The sequence below is a fragment of the Netta rufina genome (genome assembly GCF_964035555.1).
Source record: "Netta rufina genome assembly, chromosome: 1".
NCBI lineage: Eukaryota > Metazoa > Chordata > Aves > Anseriformes > Anatidae > Netta > Netta rufina.
Genome location: NC_140123.1, coordinates 14,488,379 through 14,511,268, shown reverse-complemented (window position 1 = coordinate 14,511,268; position 22,890 = coordinate 14,488,379). Strand labels below are relative to the sequence as shown.

The 22,890-nt window shown below is 37.6% G+C and overlaps 1 protein-coding gene across 1 annotated transcript in view; it reads left to right on the top strand.

Annotated features, from left to right (window-relative positions):
- Positions 1 to 5,441: 5,441 nt before the first annotated feature.
- Positions 5,442 to 22,890, top strand: part of PGR (progesterone receptor) — a gene marked incomplete at both ends in the record, with an annotated part of 37,315 nt that continues 19,866 nt past the window's right edge. The window contains 3 exons of the mRNA XM_084293207.1: positions 5,442 to 6,682; positions 7,894 to 8,045; positions 22,196 to 22,312. Of these exons, the coding sequence (XP_084149333.1) occupies positions 5,442 to 6,682; positions 7,894 to 8,045; positions 22,196 to 22,312 (1,510 nt within the window). The remainder of the gene's footprint in view (positions 6,683 to 7,893; positions 8,046 to 22,195; positions 22,313 to 22,890) is intronic.

The following is a 22,890-nucleotide window of genomic DNA, read 5'->3' as shown; positions in this document are numbered from 1 at the left end:
CTTCTTAAAAAGAATTGTAAGTATCTTTTTCTAACTCACAGAAATGTTAACATCTGTTTCATATCATTGTTTGCAACTTCCTACTGTCCAGCCAGGAAACAAGACCTGTTAAAATACAGTAGTAGCTATCATGAATAAATGCAAGGGATTTACCTCATCCCACCTAGCAGATCTGGGTTCAGTTGTCCATGTACAGCTGCTTTATATGCTGAAATATGTATTTTACATATGCAAATAATTAAATACTATATTTTATATAAAACAGCCTTTACTTCTTTTTCATAAGGCCAGATAATGTAGCAACAAATCCACTTTGAAGAATGTTTTGGGTTTGGGTAAAAATCTCCCAGCTAGGCCTTGAGGAATACATACATGCCTTTCAGCAACCTGAAAGGATGCGCTCATTGAAAACCAGAAGACAAAATAATTTGAGAAAGGTCTTGAGGATGATATCCAGCAAGAAATGGCACCATCTGTACAGCATAAAATCAGAAAGCATCTCTTGGCTTTCCTTTTTTCTCACTTCTCATGCTCCTGTTTATTTTCTTAGCTGCAAGTATATAACGTTCTGCCATTTACTGAGCATTTGCCCAAGTATAAACAGACAATTAACAAGAAATATAACAAAATATATGACTTCTGTCCCAGGAACAGCTATTACTTTCATGAATACAACTTAATGAACATTTATTTCCCGCCTTTGGACAATTTATAAAGATAAAAGTGTCTCAGAGCCCACTTCACCTCTCATATCAATATTATCCCTGCAGCAACTTTAGTGCCTGTGTGCAAGTAATAATGTAATGTGAACTGTGGTTACCTTCCTTTTCCTGATCTCCTTTTATAACTCTATTGTTTACTTTCTTTCCCTCACACCTCACTGTTTGCAGATCCCATTTGTATTTGTTTCAGGCCATCCTTGCATTTAGTAAGCCAACACATTTTGATAGCGCTTTTTTTTTTTTTTTTTAATCTGATGGCTTAATTTAAGCTAACAAAACACCTGATAACAGATCACAGAGATTAATTACTTTGTACTTTGTGGTAGACCCTTACTTAGAGAAACAAAACAAAACAAAACAAAAACAGGATGCTTACAGTGCATGGTTTCCAAAACAACAGTTCCTATAATGTTTTTAGTCATTATAGTAGAGCACATTGATAGTGCATTTTAAGGATTTAGGATTGTATTCAGACCTCTTATTTTAAGTATCAATCCTAGACATTGCACTGCCAAGCCAAAAAATTAGGTTCTTGGCTCTTCAGATCACAGAAGTCCTTTATATCTTTAATAATGATACATAAGTGTCTCTGAAGAGCTCCAGAAGATGAATCGAATGGTCTCCACGGATATCTATGGCTCTTATCTGACTACTGAAGTCTAATCACCTGGCTCAGATGTGAACATTTATGATCGGAGCACATCCCTAGTGTTAGGTGCTCTCATTATTCAGCCAGTACTTCAAAACTGATGATCTCTGAGAAAAGCATATTTAATGTCTGTTGGTATCCTAATTTAAGTGGAATTTAGTAGGCTAATTAGGGCTCTAAATATTTACAGAAGTATATATCGCTAAGAACTGTAACATACCCGGAATGTATTGTTGTTTGCATGACACTACTATCTTTCATCTTCTAGATTAAATGTTGAAAAGATAGTTTATTTTGGCAGAGTAGGAATAGCAAAATGCTACTACATATATATATATATATATATAGTTTACAAAAATGTCATTTGTCTGATATAAGGAGAAGCCTCTAAGCCTTTCCTATAAGATGGAAGGGTTTTTTGTTTGTTTGTTTTTTTCCCCTTTCTGGACCATGAGCACATGAGCTTTTTTTGTAGCAGATATTCTCTCTTCCTCTGTTGTTATTATTATTATTATTAATGGTTTTGGTTGTATTATATCCTAAAAAATGACAGGATAAAACTGTATGGAATTGATTAACAGTGAAAAAAATTAAATATTATTTTTAACTTCTAAGCTCTGTTCTGTGCAGAACAATGTTGTGACCACTATAAGAAAGGTCAGAATGGATTACAACAGTAATTCAGAGTTTTTGGTGTAATTAACTTCTCCACTCCCAGATTTAAACACTAAGTCACTAACTTTATGGTGCTGTTTATATGGAGCACTCCAGAGACAAATGAAACTCTTCAGTTTGAGAAATAGAGCTGATAAAAACTGGCTTTGTTGACCTTCAGGCCATGCTTCAAGATCATTTTAAGAAAAGGTGGTCATAGAAAAGGTTTGTGATTTTGACATATGTAGTAGCTGAGGAGGCTGTACTTATCATGTTTCCCATACAGCATTTCTCATTCCTTCTTCTTCTTCAAAAAAGCAGAATAAATATATATATATTAAATATTTGGAAGGGTCTGGCAAACATATTCAGGTTGAATTTCAAAAAAAAAAAAAAAAAGCAACAGTGTTGATCAAACCCTCCAATGTTTCATAGTTTCATTCAAAATAGGTGCTTCCTGAAGTATAAATCTATTCACTCTGGGGAAATGACATAAGAAAATCAGTCTGCTTTTCTATAATGGTGATTGCCACAGCAACAAAATGAATAAAAGAAAATATATATCAAAATAAATCAAAACATCAGAATGAATAAATGACAACAACACTATAATATCAATACATTTGACAAGGCATATTGTCAAATGTTCTTACTGAAAAACTTGTGATACCATAGTAATATCAGGAAAAGCATCCTGAAATGATGTGATAATGTCTGACAGCAAAAGGGAATGAATGAAGGTTATAGACAGAATAATACAAAGAAAATAGCAAAAGTTGCCAGAGAAAGTTAATGGAAGTTATATGCAAATGATATAAACCAAAGTCCTATAAATGTTCTGAAGGTAAAAAACACAAAAGGTTTTCATTAAACAGTGAGAATTAAGCATAATCGTTACAATTAAAGACTTGAGTATATTTGTTGGGTCACATAAAGGAAATTAGGAAGGGCAATAGTGTGGACGTGTGGACGATATTCTGCTGCCAACATTCAGACAAATCATGCAACTGATAAAGACTTTATTTCTGATAAATTTTCAGGTATTCACACAGACCTGATAGTGGAGACTTTTAGTAGTGAAGTCAGCCGCAGCAGCAAGTTGGCCTTGCAGAAAGCACACAGTCCTGCCTTCCCTTCAGGAACCCTTAATCCTGCCATCTGTGCCTCTCTCTTGGGCCCGAAGCAGCAGCACGAGGGAAGTCGCTGTAAAGAAACAAGTCCTGAGAGCACGTTTCATTGGAGTAAGGAGGTAGGCCATAAATTTGGGGAAGTGGAAATGAGAAAGGAAGACAGTGGGAATAAATAGGCATGACAACCAGCTGACTAAACATGAAAACATCAGGGGAAAACCAAAATCAGTGTGGAGATGAACGGTGCTGGAGGTGAACTTCTGCCTCTTCTGAGAAAATTAAGGCTTGGAAGAAGTGAGAAATATTGTGGGCATAAAAACAGTAATGTAGTAGCCAGAGAAGCACTTCAAATTAATTGATTGTTGTAGGGTCATGCCATAAGAGAACCAGATTGCCTTCGGGGAGCATTCCGCTGATTGGCTTTTCAGAGTCATCATTTTGGTTCTTGCTACTTGCTGGCCACACAGTTCTTTACAGTATCAACAGGATAAGATACTTGTTTGAGAAATATTCCTACACAGAGCAAGTATGATACGTATCACACTATTAAACCTCCTGAGCATACATAGAGGTGTCTACGTGACATCCAAGTTTTAAGAAGTTAGCTATTATCACAGTACAATAATTCTTTTTTAAAATATATATATATTTTAAAAATGGAAAAGAAAAATGACAAATTTATTACTATTCCTTAAAGGAACAAAAGGCAGATTTCCAAAGTAGTCTATCACCCAGTAATGTTTTGCCAAGAATAAACCAAAGCATACACACCACACTGAATAAAGTTTATTTGAAGCCACTGCTTCTATAAACTTGCCCTGTATGATTTCTGATGTTAGCTTTCTGACCACTGCAGTAGTTTCAAAAAGTTGTGCTTTCCTCCCCCGTAAACCGTCCTGTTTAGTCTGGGAATATTTTGAAAGCAAAACAACAAAAGGAACTATTACACAGTGATAAGAGTTTATGAAAAAGATGTCTTTTCAGAGAGTTTATGAAAAAGATCTTTTCAGAGAAGTGTGTTCCAGTATCAGAGCACAAGTAAGCATGCAACAGTGTACATTTCTCTACAAATCAAAAATATACTGATTCTCCTCAAAGTCCCACGGACTACTCCTAGGCTAATTTAGTCTCTGTATCTTTTAACACAATTTTCTTTTCTGAGATTGTTATATAACGCAAAATTTACCAATGTGGGTGGGTGTGTACGTATTTGAATCAGTAATAGCTTTATGAAGCTGTGCAGGTTCCTTCACCGACCCAGCATTTTACACAAAAAGCCAGTCAGCTAGTAGCTGCTGACAGATCCTCGGTTTAAGTAATTTGGGCTGGATTGTATTAGAAGCAAAGGATGCCCCATTTTTTCAAATACTTTGTTCTAAAAGCCTTTCGCTTTCTCTTGTGTATAGTAGAGGGTTCTCTGGAGGTCCTATAACATAAGGTGCTTTACAATGCCATGGTTTCTTTGCTACTGAACCATGGAAGATGTACCGGTGTGAGCAGCGGGGCTTTGAGGAATTGGGGCAGAGCTTACCTCTGAAATTGACAATGAGAGGGAGGGTGAAAGACTACAGAAAGCCTATCCTAGGGACACGGCAAGTAAGGAAAACTTCTCCTGCTCACTGTCCCCAGACAGTGACCACCCAACCTGCCTGCCCTGTGCCCGGGTGCCGGAGGGGCGTGAGGAGGGAGCACCTGCGGGTGTGGAGACGGGGAGGAAAGGTCGGGGGGCAGCCCGGGAGCGGGCCCGAGGACAGGGGAGAGGGGCGAGGGGCCGGAGGGCGATGGGAGGGACAGGACGGGCGGAGCAGAGGAGGGGCCAGGGCGCCGGCAAAGCGGCAGGGAAAAGCCGCGGGGGGACCGGCGGCGGGCGAGCCCCCGGGGGGAGGCAGCGCGGAGCAGCCCCGCAGAGGAGGAGAACGGGGGAGAAGAGGGGGGGGGACAGCCACGGGGAGGGGCGGGCCCGGGCACCGCAGCCCCCCGGCGTTAAGGGCAGGGGGAGCAACAAGGCGGGGGTCCAGTGAGGGGAGTGTCACATAGACTGGCGCTGAGTGGCTTCTCCCCTCCGCAGGGCAAAGGCGTCCCCGACGGCGGGGAAGGCTTTGCGGTGGTGCTGGTGATGGAGGGGGGCCGGGGCTGAGCTGCCCCCCCTCGGAAGGCAGCGCCATGTGAGCGGCAGCCGCCGTCCGGGATGTGAGGAGCCGCCCGGCCCCGCTGCATCGCCCCGGGAGCCTCCCTCGTTCCCTCCCCCCCGAGGGCCTCCGCGCCGGAGGCTGAGCGGCGGGCAGCATGACCGAGGTGAAGGCCAAGGAGCCCGGAGCGCCTTCGTCCGCCCGAGACGGGGCGGTCCTGCTGCAGGGCCACCCCAGCCGCGGAGAAGCGGAGGCCATCGACATCGCCCTGGACGGGCTGCTCTACCCCAGGAGCAGCGACGAGGAGGAGGAGGACGACGAGGAGGAGGAGGAAGAGGAGGAGGAAGAGCGGCGGCGGCAGCAACGGCAGCCGGGGGAGGAGGACCGCGACTCCCTCTCGTACCGGCCGGGGAGCGGCTCCCTCCCTGATAAGGACGCCCTGGACAGCGTCCTGGACACCTTCCTGACCCCCGCGGCTCATGCCTGGTCCTTCTTGGGGCCGGAGGTCCCGGAGGCTCCCGGCGCCCCCATGAGCCGCGGCCCGGAGCCGAAATCGGCCGAAAGCGCTGCGGGGGCTCCGGCTGCCAGCCCCCCGCAGCCTCCTCCGCGGCTCTGGCCGGGGGGGGACGCCCTGGCGGCCGCCCTTAAACCGCCCCCGGGCACCGAGGGTCCCGCCGCGAACCCCCGGGGCAAAGCGTCCGGGCTGGGGGCGCTGCCCCCCCAGGAGCGCCCCTTCCCCGCCGGTAGCCGCCGGCCGGAGCAGGGCTCGGGCTCCGGGGGGAGCCTGGCCTCGGCCCCGGCGGCCTCCCCGACGGCTGCGGAGCACGAACCGGGAGCGGCACCGGGAGCGTGCCCGGGGCAGGACTACCTGCATGTGCCCATCCTGCCGCTCAACTCTGCCTACCTGGCCTCCCGCACCAGGCAGCTGCTGGACGTGGAGGCTGCGTACGAGGCCAGCGCCTTCGGGCCCCGCACCTCGCCCTCCGCCCCCGCCCCGGATTTCGCGGATTACGGCTACCCGCCGGCCGACGGCAAGGAGGGACCTTTCGCCTACGGCGACCTCCAGCCCGCCCTGAAGATCAAGGAGGAGGCCGTCGGGCTGCCCGCTCCGTACCTGGGAGGCAAGGCAGCCTCCGCCGACTACCTGCAGCCCCCCCGAGCCGCCCAGGAGCCCTCGCTGGAGTGCGTCCTCTACAAGACCGAAGCCTCCTCCCTGCTGCCTGCAGCCTACGGGCCGCCGGTGCCGCCCGACAGCCTCCCCTCCACCTCAGCCTCCGCCGCGCCGCCGGGCCTCTACCCGCCGCTGGGCCTCAACGGGCACCAACCCCTGGGCTTCCCGGCGGCCGTGCTGAAGGAGGGCTTGCCCCAGCTCTGCCCGCCCTACCTCGGCTACGTGCGGTAAGGGCGGCCGGCGGCGGGAGGCCGGCGGCACCTCAGGGGGTGGGGGGCGCTGCCCCCCGACGGCGCTCTCGGAAAGGGGTCGAAGGGACGGCCCGGGGAGGAACGGGGACAAAACGGCACTCGGCGGAGCTCCGCTGGAGATTTTAGACGGCCGCCGTGGCCGCACGTCTAGTTTGGGGCTGTCTGGGCGCGCTGGGGTGTCCCGGTCCTGGTGGGAACGCACCCAAGGTTTTAATTTTGCAGCTGATGCTCATCTGGGCACGGTTACTCTCTGAGAGAAGCGGCATTTTTGTTATGATTGCTTCATACTGTGCAATATAGTAACCAGCTCCACAGAAGGCAGGAGCAGTAGGTTCACCTCTCTTAATTGACAGGTGGTCAGTTAAATACCTAAATAATCTTCAGAACATTATTGCTGGTTTGGGAAAAAGCAGTTAAATACACCTAAAAAACCCTGAAACATTTTAAATATCTATATTAATTTACTACGATGAACACAGCTTACTATGATGCCAAGGTGTTACTTAGAAATATTTGCAAAAATAACTCTATCGTTTTAATAGAAACATATGGATTTTTATAAACATAATAATTAGCTAGATTAGCCTGTTTTGTTTTGTTTTTATTTATTTATTTATTTTGGTAAGAAATACAGAAGTACTCATCACCTCAATGTGCTCATCAGAATTAGGTACTGAGCAGAACGCTGTGACTGAACAGGAGGCAACAAACCAATTATTAACGATTTTTCTAGCTGAGATAAAGCTTGGTTATTTCCCATGTGAAGGGGGGCTTTTGAAATTCAATTGACTTCTATTTGATTCTGTCTCTGTACCATTCGGTGTTCAGGAAAAGATATAAATCAGTATGACTTTACTCACATGACTTGTTGATCAGAGGAAGATGAACATTTTGATAAAGAGTTTCCTAGAATGTCCCCTTTTTATCTAAAATGGGTTAAGATGCTACTATGCGTTTTGCTCACTACTTGCCTTTTTAATGACTAGGCATACGTTGCTAATGTGCCTTTTATCCTAGTGTAGAGAAACCTCAAGCTGAAAGGCAATCCTGCCTTTTTTTTTTTTTTTTTTTTTTCCCCCTTGTCCTAAGACGTATAAAGGAGGCTGTAGTATAAAGCTCACTAATACAGGTAAGTAGCTAACTGTTGCAAATCTGGATATTTCATTTCTCTTCTTTTTCTTTTGAAGGCCAGATACAGAATCCAGCCAAAGTTCTCAATACAGTTTTGAATCTCTACCCCAGAAGATTTGTCTCATCTGCGGTGATGAGGCTTCTGGTTGCCACTATGGAGTACTTACCTGTGGAAGTTGTAAAGTCTTCTTTAAAAGGGCAATGGAAGGTACTATATCATGCCATTGTTCCTCATTATTTGAAATATATCTTCCTAGGCACTGCAAAGAACATACCCTTTACTTATTGCTGATCTGTGAGCATGATCACTGTAGTCATACTTTTTTTTTTTTTTGGCAACTCTAAGTATGATGGCGAATACTAACTAAAATATTTCATTATTAACTTTACTAGTATTACTTGTTGTACTTTCACTGGTTGCTATTTATTATTGTTCATCTTTTAATCTTTCTCAGTAAGCAGAGTTTCATCAAGATCTTGGGAAATACAGAACTTGTTTTAGAAAGTGTAAATACTATTTAAATGAAAATTTTGTGGGTATGACCTAATCATATGCAGATAGGAATTTATTTTGGCTTCAATCTTTTTTTTTTTTTTTTTTTGAAGTTATATGTAATTTTTCTTGCTTGCAAAATGCAGAATTTGGCTTCCTGAGCTTTATGGAACTAATTCAGGTTGCACTGAACTATTTCAAGTCAAATGGGTTTAACTTTTTTTCCAGATAGATATTGAGTTACAAAGCCAAACTTCAGGTTTTACAAATCAGTAAAAATACTTTTTTTTTTTTTTCTTTTGGAATTATATTATACCTTGTCCATATATGCCCACTGAGATTTTAAATACAGGAGCAGATTGCTTTATATACTTCAGCTGATGAAGCAGTAAGACAAATCTGAGTAAAAGAAAAAACATTTTATTCTTTGTCTACTTTTCTCACAATTCTTATCTGTCAGAACTTGGACATTAAAGTTTCTGTTCCATACTCTTAACAAAACTATTGTTGCACTGTGTAGGATTACTTAAAAGAAGAAATTGCATCATGTTTTCTTGTTGTGATATATAGTTTATTCAATGCTATAGAGTTTATTGCTCTTCAGATGAAAAGGGGAATAACGGGAAATTAAAAGCTCAGCAAAATACTTTAGTTAGAATTGTTTCAGTATGCTGTTTCTTTCAATTTTAAGCATATGCTCACTTATGCTTGCTTTATCAGACTATATATCTTCAAATTGAGACCACTAGACTAGATGTGCCAGATGAACTAATTAGCTTTGTTAGTGCCACATTTTCTCTAATACGTTTAATAGTATTCATGAAAAAAACAATTAAAACATATTTGTTAGGTTGCAATACAGAAAAACACTTAGCTTTTAAGTTACAAGACATATGTTTGTTTCACTGACTTTGTTGTCTCTTGGTTTGGTTTCACATTCTTTGCTTTTGGTTGTTGTACTACATCAGACATACTCTTAAAAAGTCAGGAAGCTGAAGTTTTAAGAAAGAATGTAGTGTAATTTATGAATGCCATATTTTAAGAGAAGGTTTATTTATTCAATTTTCAACAGTAGTATTTATTTTTTAATTTTGTATTTTAATTTGATTCTGTAACTTTTGAAGTTCATCTTTTTCCTAAACTTGTATTTGTACAGTAGGTGAACCTACTCAAAAACATATCCAATTACTGTTCAGCATATATACTTTATTTAATGCTAAATTATCATTTATCAGCAGGCATATAAACTGCTACTAGGGATTTCTTCAGGCTGTTTTCACTGGGTGTTTATGCAAAAGCTGTATTAGCAGAATATTACTGATTCATTTAGAAATACACAGAGAAATAAGAGGTCAATACAGTTACACAAACAAAAAACTTGTGTTTCTCATAGCATCTTCATACTTACCATTTTTTAAATTATTCCAAAGACTGTGAGTGTGGTGAAGAAGTGTTTAGTTTTTTTTTAGGAAGAGTATTCAAAGAATTGACAACTACCCCAGAGAGCTGGACTATGACAAGAAAAACTACAGATTAGTAGTTTTTAAGTTTTATGGAGAAGAATGACAGAAATGAGCAATATGGGCATGAGCAACATGAACAAATGTAGTTACCTAATTTTACATAGAAGGCGCAAGTGTAAAGAGAGTTCTTTAAAAAGATGGACTTCCTTATTTTAACTGAAGCAGAGGATAAAATTATTAGCTTTGAAATGGATAGATATCCAATTTCATTTAAACTTAAAGTATTTTTTCATTTATTACTTGTCAGAAATAAAGGTGACAAACTACTCTCTTGTAAAAATAAAAATAATATTTTTTGTAGATACCAGAGAAAGCAGCGTTTAAAGATTCACACATTTTACTGAGAATTTTTCTTATGTAGTGTCCCCTTGCCCATCATTTCTTCGAGTGGGAATGCATTACTTGCCTTCTTAAATTTTGAATACTACTCCATTTTTTTTCCCAATATTATTCATGCAAATGAGATGCTAAACTTTTTGAGTGCAAATTCATAATCATAAATCTACCTTTCATATACTTTCCATAAAGTCATGAGAAATTAAAACATGGCTGAAAATAGAAGGTATTCCTACTACTTGGATTTTCTATATTTAGATTTCTCTCTCATATGTTATAAAGTTTTCAAGTGCATACATAACAAGGGACATAATACAGCAGTACTGACTTTGTTGGAATACGCCTATTTTCTATTTTAATTACTTCTGTAATTTTAGGTATGTCGGCAGTTTCAAATCTAGCAGCCAACATATATTTTTTTTTCACAGAAACCAGCATTCATCATACACTTTATTTTTATTTATTTATTTTTTTACTCACCCCTAATGTGTGGAAAATACAGTATTAATTAAATGCTTTCTCTGAGGTAGAACGGACCATTTTGCTATCCAGAAAACTCCATTTTCTATCACTACTCTTTCTGAAATATAATCAGAGCACAATTCAAATCCTCAGTCTGAATTTGAAACTGTACAGGTGAATCTAAAAGTTTCTGTACTAAGTATGATTTAACCATACATTTGAATAGAACTAGGCGGTATCCGTACAGTGTAACAGTGGACCAGAACTGTGTGAGGATCACTAAGATGAAAGCTTAAATTTAGAATTAAATTATTTTACAACACTGGCAAAGAAATTCTTAGCTATGTATGGTTTGGTAGATATTTTGTCGTTTGGGTTCCTGGCTTCCAATATGTGCCTATACATATGAAGAAAAAGATGTTTTTTATTCCATAAGTATATTTTACTCTAAGGAGAATCCTAAGACATTAACTAAAACTGCAAATCTTTTTTTTTTTTTTGGGGGGAGGGGGAGGTGGGGGGAGGGAACTGTAGTAAAACGAATATAAAAAAAAAAACACAAACCTTTGTGCTAGAGGTGAGAAGGAGAAAATGCAGGTAAGGGATAAAAATACTGACTTTTTAGGAAATATTTATTTGCATAAAGAGGTTATATGCTCTTAGTTGGTTAGCTACAAAGAGCTGATTTACCAATCCACTGATTCAACTGTTGTAAAAATTGCAAGGCTTTTTAAAAAATACTCAAAGATCTTCTTTATTTACCATGGAAATAATAGAATTTTCTGTTATTTATATTCAGTTAAGAAATTTTAAAATACAAAATTGGATTCAGTATGTAGATGGGTTAGTACTGTTCATGTCTGTGAGCTGAAAATTAATGGCAGTTTGGAGTTACCAACCAAAGAATATTCAGAAATAAAGTTTAAAATGTTTTAAAAATTACAGAATTTCCACATTTGCAAAGTAATATGCTGTTGATGGTCAGGCATTTTGTAAGTGCTACCAATATATCTAATACAAGGTCACAAAAAACAGATAAAATATTGCCAGTAGAGTTTAGGAGAATGAAATTTAGGAAGTCAATTCATACTTACTTAGCTTTAAATTACCATACAGTCATAAATAAATATGTATCTTATAATAGTATTTTATAAGATACAGTATCTTGTAAGCTAAAGTATCTTATAACATAAATAGTATCTTATAAGGGTATCTTCACATAAAATCATGCAAGGCAACTGTGATCATCTCTTACCTTGCAGTTGGCTGTGTAATACACGACAGTGAAATTTCTGTCCTGGAGAGGAACTCCCCTATGTATAGAGTTGTGGGTTCCTGGTGTTACATTATCACTAATGCATCATTTCTTGGTGGCTTGCATTCTTGAAAGTCTATCCAGCGTAGTTCTACTGATGAAAAATAAAAATCACCTAGAACCAGAAAACAACTTGAAGTGCTGTTTCCCACTTCTATTTTTTGTTCTATATTTATAAAAGTATTTGCCTTCCTTTGCGCCTTGTTTGTGTTACTTCGACATGTAATGACAAGTGGTTGTGTGAACCTGAAGAGTTTGGGGCTGACATAAATACATGATATTGCAGCATATGTGTTAAGAAATAACTCTTGGTTTGTTCAAATATCTGGGACCCTATTATTAAGTTGATCTAATGAATATATAGGAAATTTCTAGTTTTAGTATGTGCTTTAATTTCAAGGTAACAGTGCTGGACAAATAATAATATCAGGGAACAAGCTCAACAACAACAGCAGCAACACTTAGCTGATGACATGTGGACATTTATTTTCTCTGAGACCTAAGTCTGGCAAACCCTGTGGGTTAGAAAATAGTTTCCATGAGAGTTTTCACTGTCTGTGTATGTAGGTGGAGGAAGGTGTTGAACTAAGCATGAGCTACGCCTGTGCAGTGAAAAGGCTGAGCATTGTTTCAGCCAGCCTTTCTGATAAAGTTTATCTGACTTGTGTTATGTATAAGCAGTTTATGATGACAGTGTGATTCACTACTTACGTAGTGAAATACTCTGCGTGAAGATTGCCACAAGTGTACTCTTACATAGCTTAAAGATGTTAAGTGGCACAGCACACAAAACACTGATTGAAAAAATATCTACTGATAGGAAGTTCTATTTGGAAAGACAGTGAAATGCCATAATATAGAGACCTTTTAATCTATGAAATTGATAAAGCAGCTGTAAAATGTTTCCCGTTCTCCTAACTCCACAGCAATTTTCTGTTTTTAATCCCACTTTCTGTGTTCTTGGAATCAGAATTTGGTACGGTGTGTACCATAAACCTGATAGTCATGAAAGTTTCATGAAGCAGACAAAGCATCGTACTGCAAGTTGAGAGACGAAAATGTTTTTCACTTAGTATATTTAATGTTATTAAAGCTGTTTTATTTTGTACATGACCAAAAAGTGTTAATGTACAGTAAACTTAAGTATATTTCCAAATTCAAATATATGAAGTTACCTCTGTGAAGGTCCTAAAATTCAACTGGCAAGTCTCACTTCTGTGAGAGCAAAGAATTTACGTTACAAAAAGGGAAAGAAGATCTATGCAGATACATAATTGTGTATCATATTTCTAACTTACAAAAAGTATTGTTGCTCAGCCATTTGACAAACATTAATTTGTCAATTTGATTGTGGCACAACAATGGAGTGAGCAAGGATAACATTCATTCTTGTGCTTTGGGTGTAGTGCTAATGCTGGTCTTCTTACTGCTCTCTTAGTGACTGTACTGATTTCCTGGTAGAGATGTCTTAGAATATAGTTGCAGAAATGTGAATTACCAAAATTTTTGTCTTAATGTTATATACTGTGTTTAGAAACTGTATTGAATATTGCATTAAACATCTTTTCAGTTGGATTTGAAGTTATTTCAGGTGGTGTAGGTCTGCTTGCTTTACAGAGCACCAGCAGCTGAGTGCTTAGCATTGCTGATTGGTCCAACTTCAGATATTCAAAATGGGAGTAACCTGAGCTGTGCATCTCAAGCTCCTTCTATAACAGGTGGAGAGAAACAGGAACTTCTCGGAACTAATTCACTGACTTGTTTTGCGTATCTACATAGGATGAAAATGGCGGTACTCTAACAGGAAGTATTTCTCTATACTGAACATAAAAGGAGTGTCAGGTGATGATGTACACTCTCTGCGTTTGGTGGTATAAATCCCACCCATATACCACCAAGGTAGCTCATATCTTTTTAGAGTATAAATAAATATAATAAGTGTACAAAATAAGTGTTTAAGTATTTATAGTCAAACTATTACTTCCTAAAAATGCACTTAGGTTTGACAGTGTCCATCTCCTTAAGCTATATATCCATTCCACAGAATTGATGATTAAGAGATGGTTCTTTAGAAGAAAGAAAGAAAGACCCTTGGAAAGACTTAACAAATGTCAATTGTATGTTACAGTATGTTGTTGTCTGTGTTGATACATGGCTGTACTTCAGAGGTTTCCTGGTCATACCTAGTCAACAGCTCCTGCAGTTTCACAAGTGGCTGTTGGTTAATATCTGTTAGCATCCGAGTGCATTTCAACAACCTGGAATCTTTTGCAGTTAAAGCATGAAAAGAGTTGCATGTGACATTGACATCCTGGAAAATGCTGTCCTATTCTTGGCAAATAATTATATGAGTTTCCACAATCCCCAACTACAGTGGGGATTTGTGTGAGATTGGTTTCACCAAACTGAAGGCCAATCTGGACATCCATATTTGGGCTTCCTTTGGAGATCGATAGGCTATTAAAGAACTCCAATTTGAACGTTACTCAAGGTTAAGATAAATCACATCCTAAAGTACCCATTTTTTTCTCCAGTGCCCAAGACCAGAGTGTACACTACTTGCTCTTCTGGATCTCTACACTTTAGAATCTAATTAGTCAAATGAATCCTTTCTTCACAGTTTTTCAGCAGTGTTGGGTGTTTTGATCACAGGCAGCAACATATGTGTTTTTTTTTTTACATGTTGCATTTTTTGCTACTAATGTTTTTAGTTTTTTCTGCCTTCATTACTTTTCTACCTTCATTACTTCATTAATTTTTCTACCTTCATTACTCTCCTACCAGTTCAGATCTAGGACCAGGCAAAGAATAAGAGAAAACACACAGTGCAAATTTCATCAAGGCAATGTGCTGTAATACTTTCACTGAAATCAGAATGATGGGATGATTGAAATACAAATGTAATGCTTCTTATGTTGGTAGAATACAGCATTCAGGGATCAAAATAACAAATAGTACTTTAATGATGTATACTTCTGAAATAGTTGGTGTGCTTTTAAAGTACACTGGATGTTCGAATCCTATGATCTATAGTTATTTTATAAGAAATATAACCTTCACTGACAAAAAAAAAAAAAAAAAAGATAAAAAGATGTCAGTTTTATCATTTTAGATATTTATATTAATTATGTAATTAATCACTTAAAAATGGTGACCATGGAACAATTGTGACACACTGACATAAAAATAACTGGAAATACTGATTTGTAGAAGCCAGAATCATTTTCTGAAATATATTAGCTATGCAGCATTTTTACTATTGTCAGTTCCTGTACTTAGACACAAAGACTTTATGCCTTTCAGAATGTTACTGTGGTAAATATTCTAGGAAGACCAAATAAAGTCAATGTAAAATACTAACCCTTATTTTGCAGTTCATGATGGTTTCTGTAAAACAGGACTTAATTATGGTTTTTGTTTGGTGGTTGGTTGGTTGGTTGTTGAAGGTGATAGAATAAGTAGGGAAATTACTAAGGTTAAAACAAAACAAACCACACCCAGTATTACAACTTTTAACTAACCAGAAGTGAATGAAAACAGTGTAGCTACATTTAACTGATCAGTTTTGTAGATAGCATAAATATAATGTGCATAGGTTGCTGTCTGAAGAAGTAATTTTTGGAAGGAAAAAGACAGTGGTGCAGTGTTCACAACAAAAGGCAAGATGATTTTCTAATCAAGATAAAGGAGAAAGAAAGAGTCAGTTAAGGATATTGCAAACACTGGAAGTGTTTTTTTGAAGAGAAGAAAAGCAATGCAAGATATATGGTAGTTTGAAAATGCTGTTTCCCTTCCAAAGAAACCATTTTTGGTTTGTCCACTTAGCAAACAAAATTAGGCAGAGGACTGTAAGATATGCTTACAAGTTAACTACAAATTAACGGATAATGGACTGGAAGTGTAACAGAAGTTTGTTGTAAGTAGAGTTATATGAAAAATTAGTTATCAATCTGCTTAGCAAAGTAAAGTAGAATATGGGAAATATTAGATTTGACTTAGGAATGAATGTTTTATAGTTGTGCTTCCTTTTTGAACAAAACATTTTTAATCAATTTGCTTTTTTCATCGTGTGTAGTTAAGGCAAAGAAATGAAAGACTAGCTTCACAAAGATGAAGGAATTGGTAGTACCTGTTAATGCTCACAATCCCCATCACTGAGTACATAGAAGAAGTAAGGCAGTCACCCAGGATGTAAGAGCTGTGTTCATCATGTCTGGAGTGAGTCAGACACACCCTTTTCTCCTTGCAGCTCGTTAGGCCGAAGGATGACTTGGGCTGTAATCATTCTTCACTGTTTTCACTTTAAACTATATTGTTATGAGGGGAGGAATTCCATATTATTTCAGCAAGAAAAAGAGTCCAGGATGGAACATATTCCCAAGTTACTCTTCTGCCCACTGAACCCTTGGCTGTGAAGCAGATCTGCATTAGTAGCACGTTTATTATACCACTATGGACTTTATATAGAGTAGCTGGTTATTTGTGTAAGTGCATCTGTGCTGAACTGCTGCCAGTCTGTGCAGAAGCAATGCACTTGTTTGCAAACTCTCCTTTCTTCCTGTCTGAAAATAAAAGTACTTTATAGGGCTGTAGTCAGGACACCTGCTTAATATTTGGGAAAAAAATTAACTTTGATTTTGATGGTCAAGGAGGGAAATGTAATGTGAGTCCATCAGTAAATACTGTTTTCTTTACAAACAGGGTAAGGTCAGTGGGGAATGTGGTTTGTTGTTAAGTCGTTAGAGTTTCAGCCTCACTTCAGTGACATCTTTATTTCTGGAGAAAATGTTAGCACTGAAGTGAAGTTGGTGTTAAATAATTTTAAAATGATATTTGAGGTGTGTGGAATCTTGGAGATTGTAATCGTCTGTAATGGCATACAGGGACATGAAGAGAATACTTTGAGTATTACAAACTCTGTAATATAGGTTCCTAGTTCTCCAAGACCCATGCACATAAGCCCACATTGTGACATGCAAGCTTGACACAAATTTGCTTTTTTGCACATGGGAACAGTATAAATAGAGCAGTGGTTAATTTAGATCAGAGCAAAGGTCAGTCTAGCTGTTTTTCTCATTTCTGATGAGGAACTAGGCTAGACTATTTGCCTAGTTATGGAAAACAGTGATAGAATCGGCCCAAATCCAGAGTAATGTGTACCTTAGTATAGTATATTAGCTTCCAGAAGTCAGTCATTCTCAGAAGCTACATCTGGACCATTGTGTTTTGTACACATAGGTGAAACTATTTTCCATTTTATTTATTTTAAAATCATTTTTATTATCAGCTTTCACATGAATGCCTGACAGGGATTTAGTGAAAAAATAACTCCTTTGATTTTAATATTTGCTTATATAATTAGCACTTTCTATTTCTTATGGTATGAAAAACACTGCAAGAGGAAAAGAACATGTTGGGAGTAAATTATTGAACAGAAGCTGGAGGCTGGCTTTCATGAAGGAAAATGTTGACATTGAGCGGTACTTGGCCATAAAATAATTTACAAAGAGATGCATTAGATATCTTCTGGTTTTAGACAGAAAAATAAAAATAAAAATAGACTAAATAGAACAGTGTGGTGTGTATTGTGAACAGAAGTCCTCCAGAGGGTGGAACAGGATGGTTTCATAAGAAAGCATTGATAAGTAAAAATGGTATGGGGAAACAAAATCAACTATGGGAGAGAGAGAAGACTTGAGAAAGTGCTTTTATTTGCAGACAGGAGGAAATGAGAGTTTGCAAACAAGCATGTTGCTTCTGTGCAGGCTGGCAGCAGTTCAGCACAGATGCACTTATACAAATAACTGGCTGCTGGCATGTGATACTCCTTGTGCAGATACATTTTCCATCTTTGCATATCTGCAAAATTTCAGGAACTTGTTAATTCATTTGAATCATTTTAAATAACTTACAGTATGGCAGTGAGCTCAGTTAATAACCAGATTTTAAAGACACTGTATGTGCAGCATTTCTCAGAGCTGTAGTACTATTACTGCAGCTTTACAGTAACAGCAAAAACTGTGACTGATTGTGTTGGTGTGTGCAGACCATACACATCTTAATCACTTTCTCGTATACATTTGCCAATGTAGCATTAGTTATTGAAGTACTTAAAACTGCAGTTGACTGACTACATTAGTACTTCTGCCTTTGCTAAAATAAAACTTTGATGGAGGTTAAGAAAACTGGTACCCTACAAGAATCTGGAATGATTCAGATGAAATCTCTGTATTTTCTCCATATTTAATCAAATCTACATTACAAATTGATGCTTTGAGGTCTTGAGAGAGCTTTTTTTCACTTTTAAAGATAGGTGAAAAGGAAACATATTCAGGAAACTTAACATTGGGGGAAAACTTCCTAGAAAGTAGCAGTTGTCAGAAAGTTGTTAGATCCATATTTTTGTAAGAAATACAAATACCAGCTTTTGCTTTCTCATCTGGGCCCTAGTGACTGGACAACTATCTTGGTTTTTGTGTTTTATCTCCTAGTTATAATAACATATAAAAGATGCTGGGTGACATGCTACAATTGAACAGGAATTTTGTCTTGGCAGGGGTCTTTAGATACTTCATTAGTACATGTATTTAACATTACTGCAATATTCACATATTTAAGCAAATCAGTGAAAATACAGGTCATCCTAAGGACTGAGATGCAACAAGCGATTCTAAATGATATATTTTCAAATAAATGTTTAGGTATACCATCAAAACTTTCCAAATAGCTTAATTGAAATTTGAAATTAATTTGAAATTAATTAATTTGAAATTGATTCCCATGATCTGGAAATTAACTAAATATCTGGCATGTTTTCCATTTCTTACACAAACTGTCCTTCACGTAGTGACTGACACTTAAATATTAATGTCAAGCAAGTAATGGGTTCTCAGAATCCAGCTCTTGACAATGATACACAGATACAGTTTCATGTGAGATTTGTATATCTATATGAGATCCAGTCAGATGACTTTGATGACTAAAAAAGCCCTGACAGGTGAGACTAAGTGAAATACTAAATAATTAAACCTTATATATCCTTATATATATATAATATATATATAATGTAATATATATATATATATATATTTTTTTTTTTTTAAAAAAAAGAAGCTTCAGCTCTTTTTTTTTGAAATATACTTTAGATTGGGAAGTGTCAGGGGAGAGATTGGATAGCTTTTTCCTTTTTTTTTTTTATTTCATACTAGTTTCTTCTTTATGGAAGAAACAAACTAGGTAAAAACATGATAAAGGTTAGGTTACTGGTACAGTTTATGAAATAAATAGGAGTGAAATAATACTTTTTGAAGATCAAAGGAAATTCTTACTGCACCTAAATTCCAACAATGGTGCTTCATTTCTCTCATGGTATGCACTGAATTTACTTAATCTGTTCTATAACTCAGAGGTGGTATGCTGTATTCACTAGAACATAGGAACATTCAAGAACAGTTTTGATAATTGTGACTTATTTATGATTTGGTCAGCAGATGGGAAAAAATTGTTCTGTCTTGGATTTATAATAACTGGTGAGTTGTTACATAATGATGAAGTATTTCCTACATTTTCAGTTAATGTGGAGGTTGGATCTACTGATAAAGCCTAAGTTATGAAGAGGTTTCTAAGAGCTGTAGTGAACCTTAAAAGTGTAACTGCAAATTCTAAATTTTACAATGTATTGCACTGTTGATTTGTAACAATCTTAGATGTGTAATATTTAAAAGCTGTTATATAATATAACTGCTATTTAATAATGCAGGCTGTTAAAATGTGTATAGATCAAGCTATTAATTCCCATTTTGCCAATTAATTTATTGTTCCAGCATGAACACTGTTGCCATTACTGCTTCTACCGAAGTTTCTTAGCCTCCTTTAGCAGTGAGCACACATACTTGGGGTATTAAGTATGCAAAACACATATTAGTATCAAAAGCAAAGTTTAAATACTAACATCATTCTAGAACATACGAACATTTTCTTTGAGCGTTTGAAGAGGAGTATTTCATGATATGGCACTAACTTTAGTAGATAAGTATTTTTCTGTGTCAGCATAGGATGAAAATTAAATCGTGAATGCCTGTAGGTTTGCAAGCTGCTTCTGAGCAGCTGAGCTGGAAATGCATAGTCCATTTTTTGATCTTCCAGTGGACATGGGCTAAAAGGATCCAGATATAAATTCAAAAGGTTCCAAAAAAATGAGGTCCAAAGAGATATTTTTTCAGGGGACAAAAAACAAACAAATAAAAATACTATAAAACCCACAAATATAACCTAAACCATGTACTTAAGCATTTCTCTGTAGATAAACTATGCATCAGAATGACACAATGCAGAAATGATTTGATGATTTGATGGTTTGATGCTTTTAAGTAACAATCTTAAAACTGTTGTTGCCTTTCAAAAGAGCTTTTGTAGCTAATAAAGGCAAAGCAAGATGAGGAAAAAATGCAAATAAATGACAAATGTTCAAAATAAGTGTTTTGCCTCCTGCTCTGCTGCCAAAGCAAGACAGATTTTTAGTCATTGGGTTAATTTTGATAACATTTCCGGTATGAAGATATCCAGGATTAGAAGTAATAGGAAAAAATAAATGAGCTTTTTTTTGTAATTTAGTACATTATTAAATATTTTTAAAGTTCCAGGCGGTGTATAAGACAATTACTTGTTGTTTTCTAAAACAATAGAAACTGTTAAGAATTTTAGGAAGTCAGGTTTCTTTCATTAAATCTAGACAAGTTGCTCTTAAAAGTAAAGGTAAGAAGTAAATTAATTTTTGAAAAGATGTTACCACAGAAGCAAACGGAATGTTTCATGTGTTTTAGCACGTCTTTTGTTGTTAGAATAGAGTGGTCTTGTCCTGCATTGGAGTCATTTTCAGTTTGTCTTTCTCCTGTTTAGAAAATTTATTGGTGAACAGTTGCTCACTTGACCAAGTGCAGATAAAGGATGGAATAAGATTATAAAGAAAAAAAATAACACCAGCTGAATAAAATAATTGTCTCAGACTTGTGTGCTCCTGGTGACATCAGATGGTTAAGTCAGAGTAGTACCAATCTAAAAATAAGTAAAAATCTAAAAGTGGTGCTGTGGTTTCCTGTTATATTTACAGGTCTACATCCACAATATTCTACAGGGGAATTATCCCTGATATTGGTACTTCCTACAGTTATACATTTTTATCCTTTTTTTTTTTTTTTGGTCTTAAAAGAAACATCTTTTATGCTTTGATGTAAGAAAATGAAAATACAGGAACGGATAGAGGATGGTGTGCAAAAACAGGAAGGATTTTAGAGTTAAACCTTAGAGGATAAACTGAGGCTTAATGCGAAGATTTGTTCTGTTTTCTTCTTACAGCTTTGTTTACTCATTCAACATTAAAATGAATCACAGAAATGATCGCTATTATACAAAAGCATAAAAATATACTTTTTTGTTCTCTTCAAGAAAAATTATAATTGAAGCTTGTTTTGAGAAATAATGTTATTATATCAGCTGGATTTCATGTTTTGCTAATAAAATGACTGTTGTGCTGGAAGCTAATTTCATGTGAAAGATTCCATTTTAATACACTAATGACAGCTTCTTCCTAACTGAGTGCTTCAGAATTAAACATTAAACTGGAGTTGCCATTCCTAAGAGCTAACATAAACCAAAAAGTTACAGCCTTCCTGAGTTTGTCCTCTGTTGGCTTCATATGTTCAGTTGGTGTCTCAGCAGGTGTTGTGCAGAACTGATTCTCCAGCAGAGGTAATTTACTCTGCTTAAAGGGCTATTTTTTGCACTGCATAATGCCCCAACTTCTTTGTTCAGTTTTGTTGGAAACTCTTTATCAATCCATGCAAAAAATACTTAATTAACTTTGCAATTAGGAACAGTAAAGTACAAGGAAAAACAAACAAACAAACAAACAAAAAACAGAAGGAAATCTGTCCTCATGCTTGATTTAGATTAGAAATACTGATTAATATTTTAAGCGTTTTGTACTGCCTGTTAATTATTTTGGAATTATGTAGATAGGGAATGTCACTCTTAAATAGGACAAAGAAACTTTATATTTAAGTAGTAAAAGATGATTATTTAATAGCTAACAAAATGAAGGGGTTCTGTAATGGGTCAGTTATACTTTTTTTTTTTTTTTGACTGCTCTGTTATTTTTGCAACATTAATACACAGAAATAATTTTGTCATGTTAGAAAAACATATTAATTTTGTTTTTCTCTTGCCTGCAGGGCAGCACAATTATTTATGTGCTGGAAGAAATGACTGCATAGTTGATAAAATTCGTAGGAAGAATTGTCCAGCATGTCGCTTGAGGAAGTGCTGTCAAGCCGGTATGGTCCTGGGAGGTGAGCTGCTTTTCAAATCTCATTGAGAAAAATAGGCAGTCAAGAGCACTAGCTTCAATCCCTTGAGTTTAATATTTCTTTGATACTTTAAGAGAAAGAACCACATTAAAATGTTATTTTGAAAGAATTACCTGGTGTTTAAAATAAGTTAAAATGCTTATATATTTTTTTTAACGAAAGCCTGGAAATCCTGAAACAAAAATATCTTTGTGTCATATAATGTATCCTTACACTCATTTTGTTGCAACAACAGGAATTGTGTCTTTGGTACGTATTTATTAATAGTTTTGGATCAGAGAATTCAAGCTGGGAAAAAAATGAAGAAGCAAATTGAGATCAACACTAAAATCAGAAGTCAGGACTATCCCCACACTTTTCTGCTGTACTCTTTGTCATTGCTTTGCGTAGAATTCAACAAATTTATATCCTTCTGTTCCACCAAAGAGGACCAGGCATATATGTATATATATATATTTTTTTTTCTTTTTCCCATATTTTTCATGACACTTTAGCTATATGAAGTTTTGGACCAGCACACGGCTTGAAAATACATGGCTGAAACTATAAGAAAATAATAT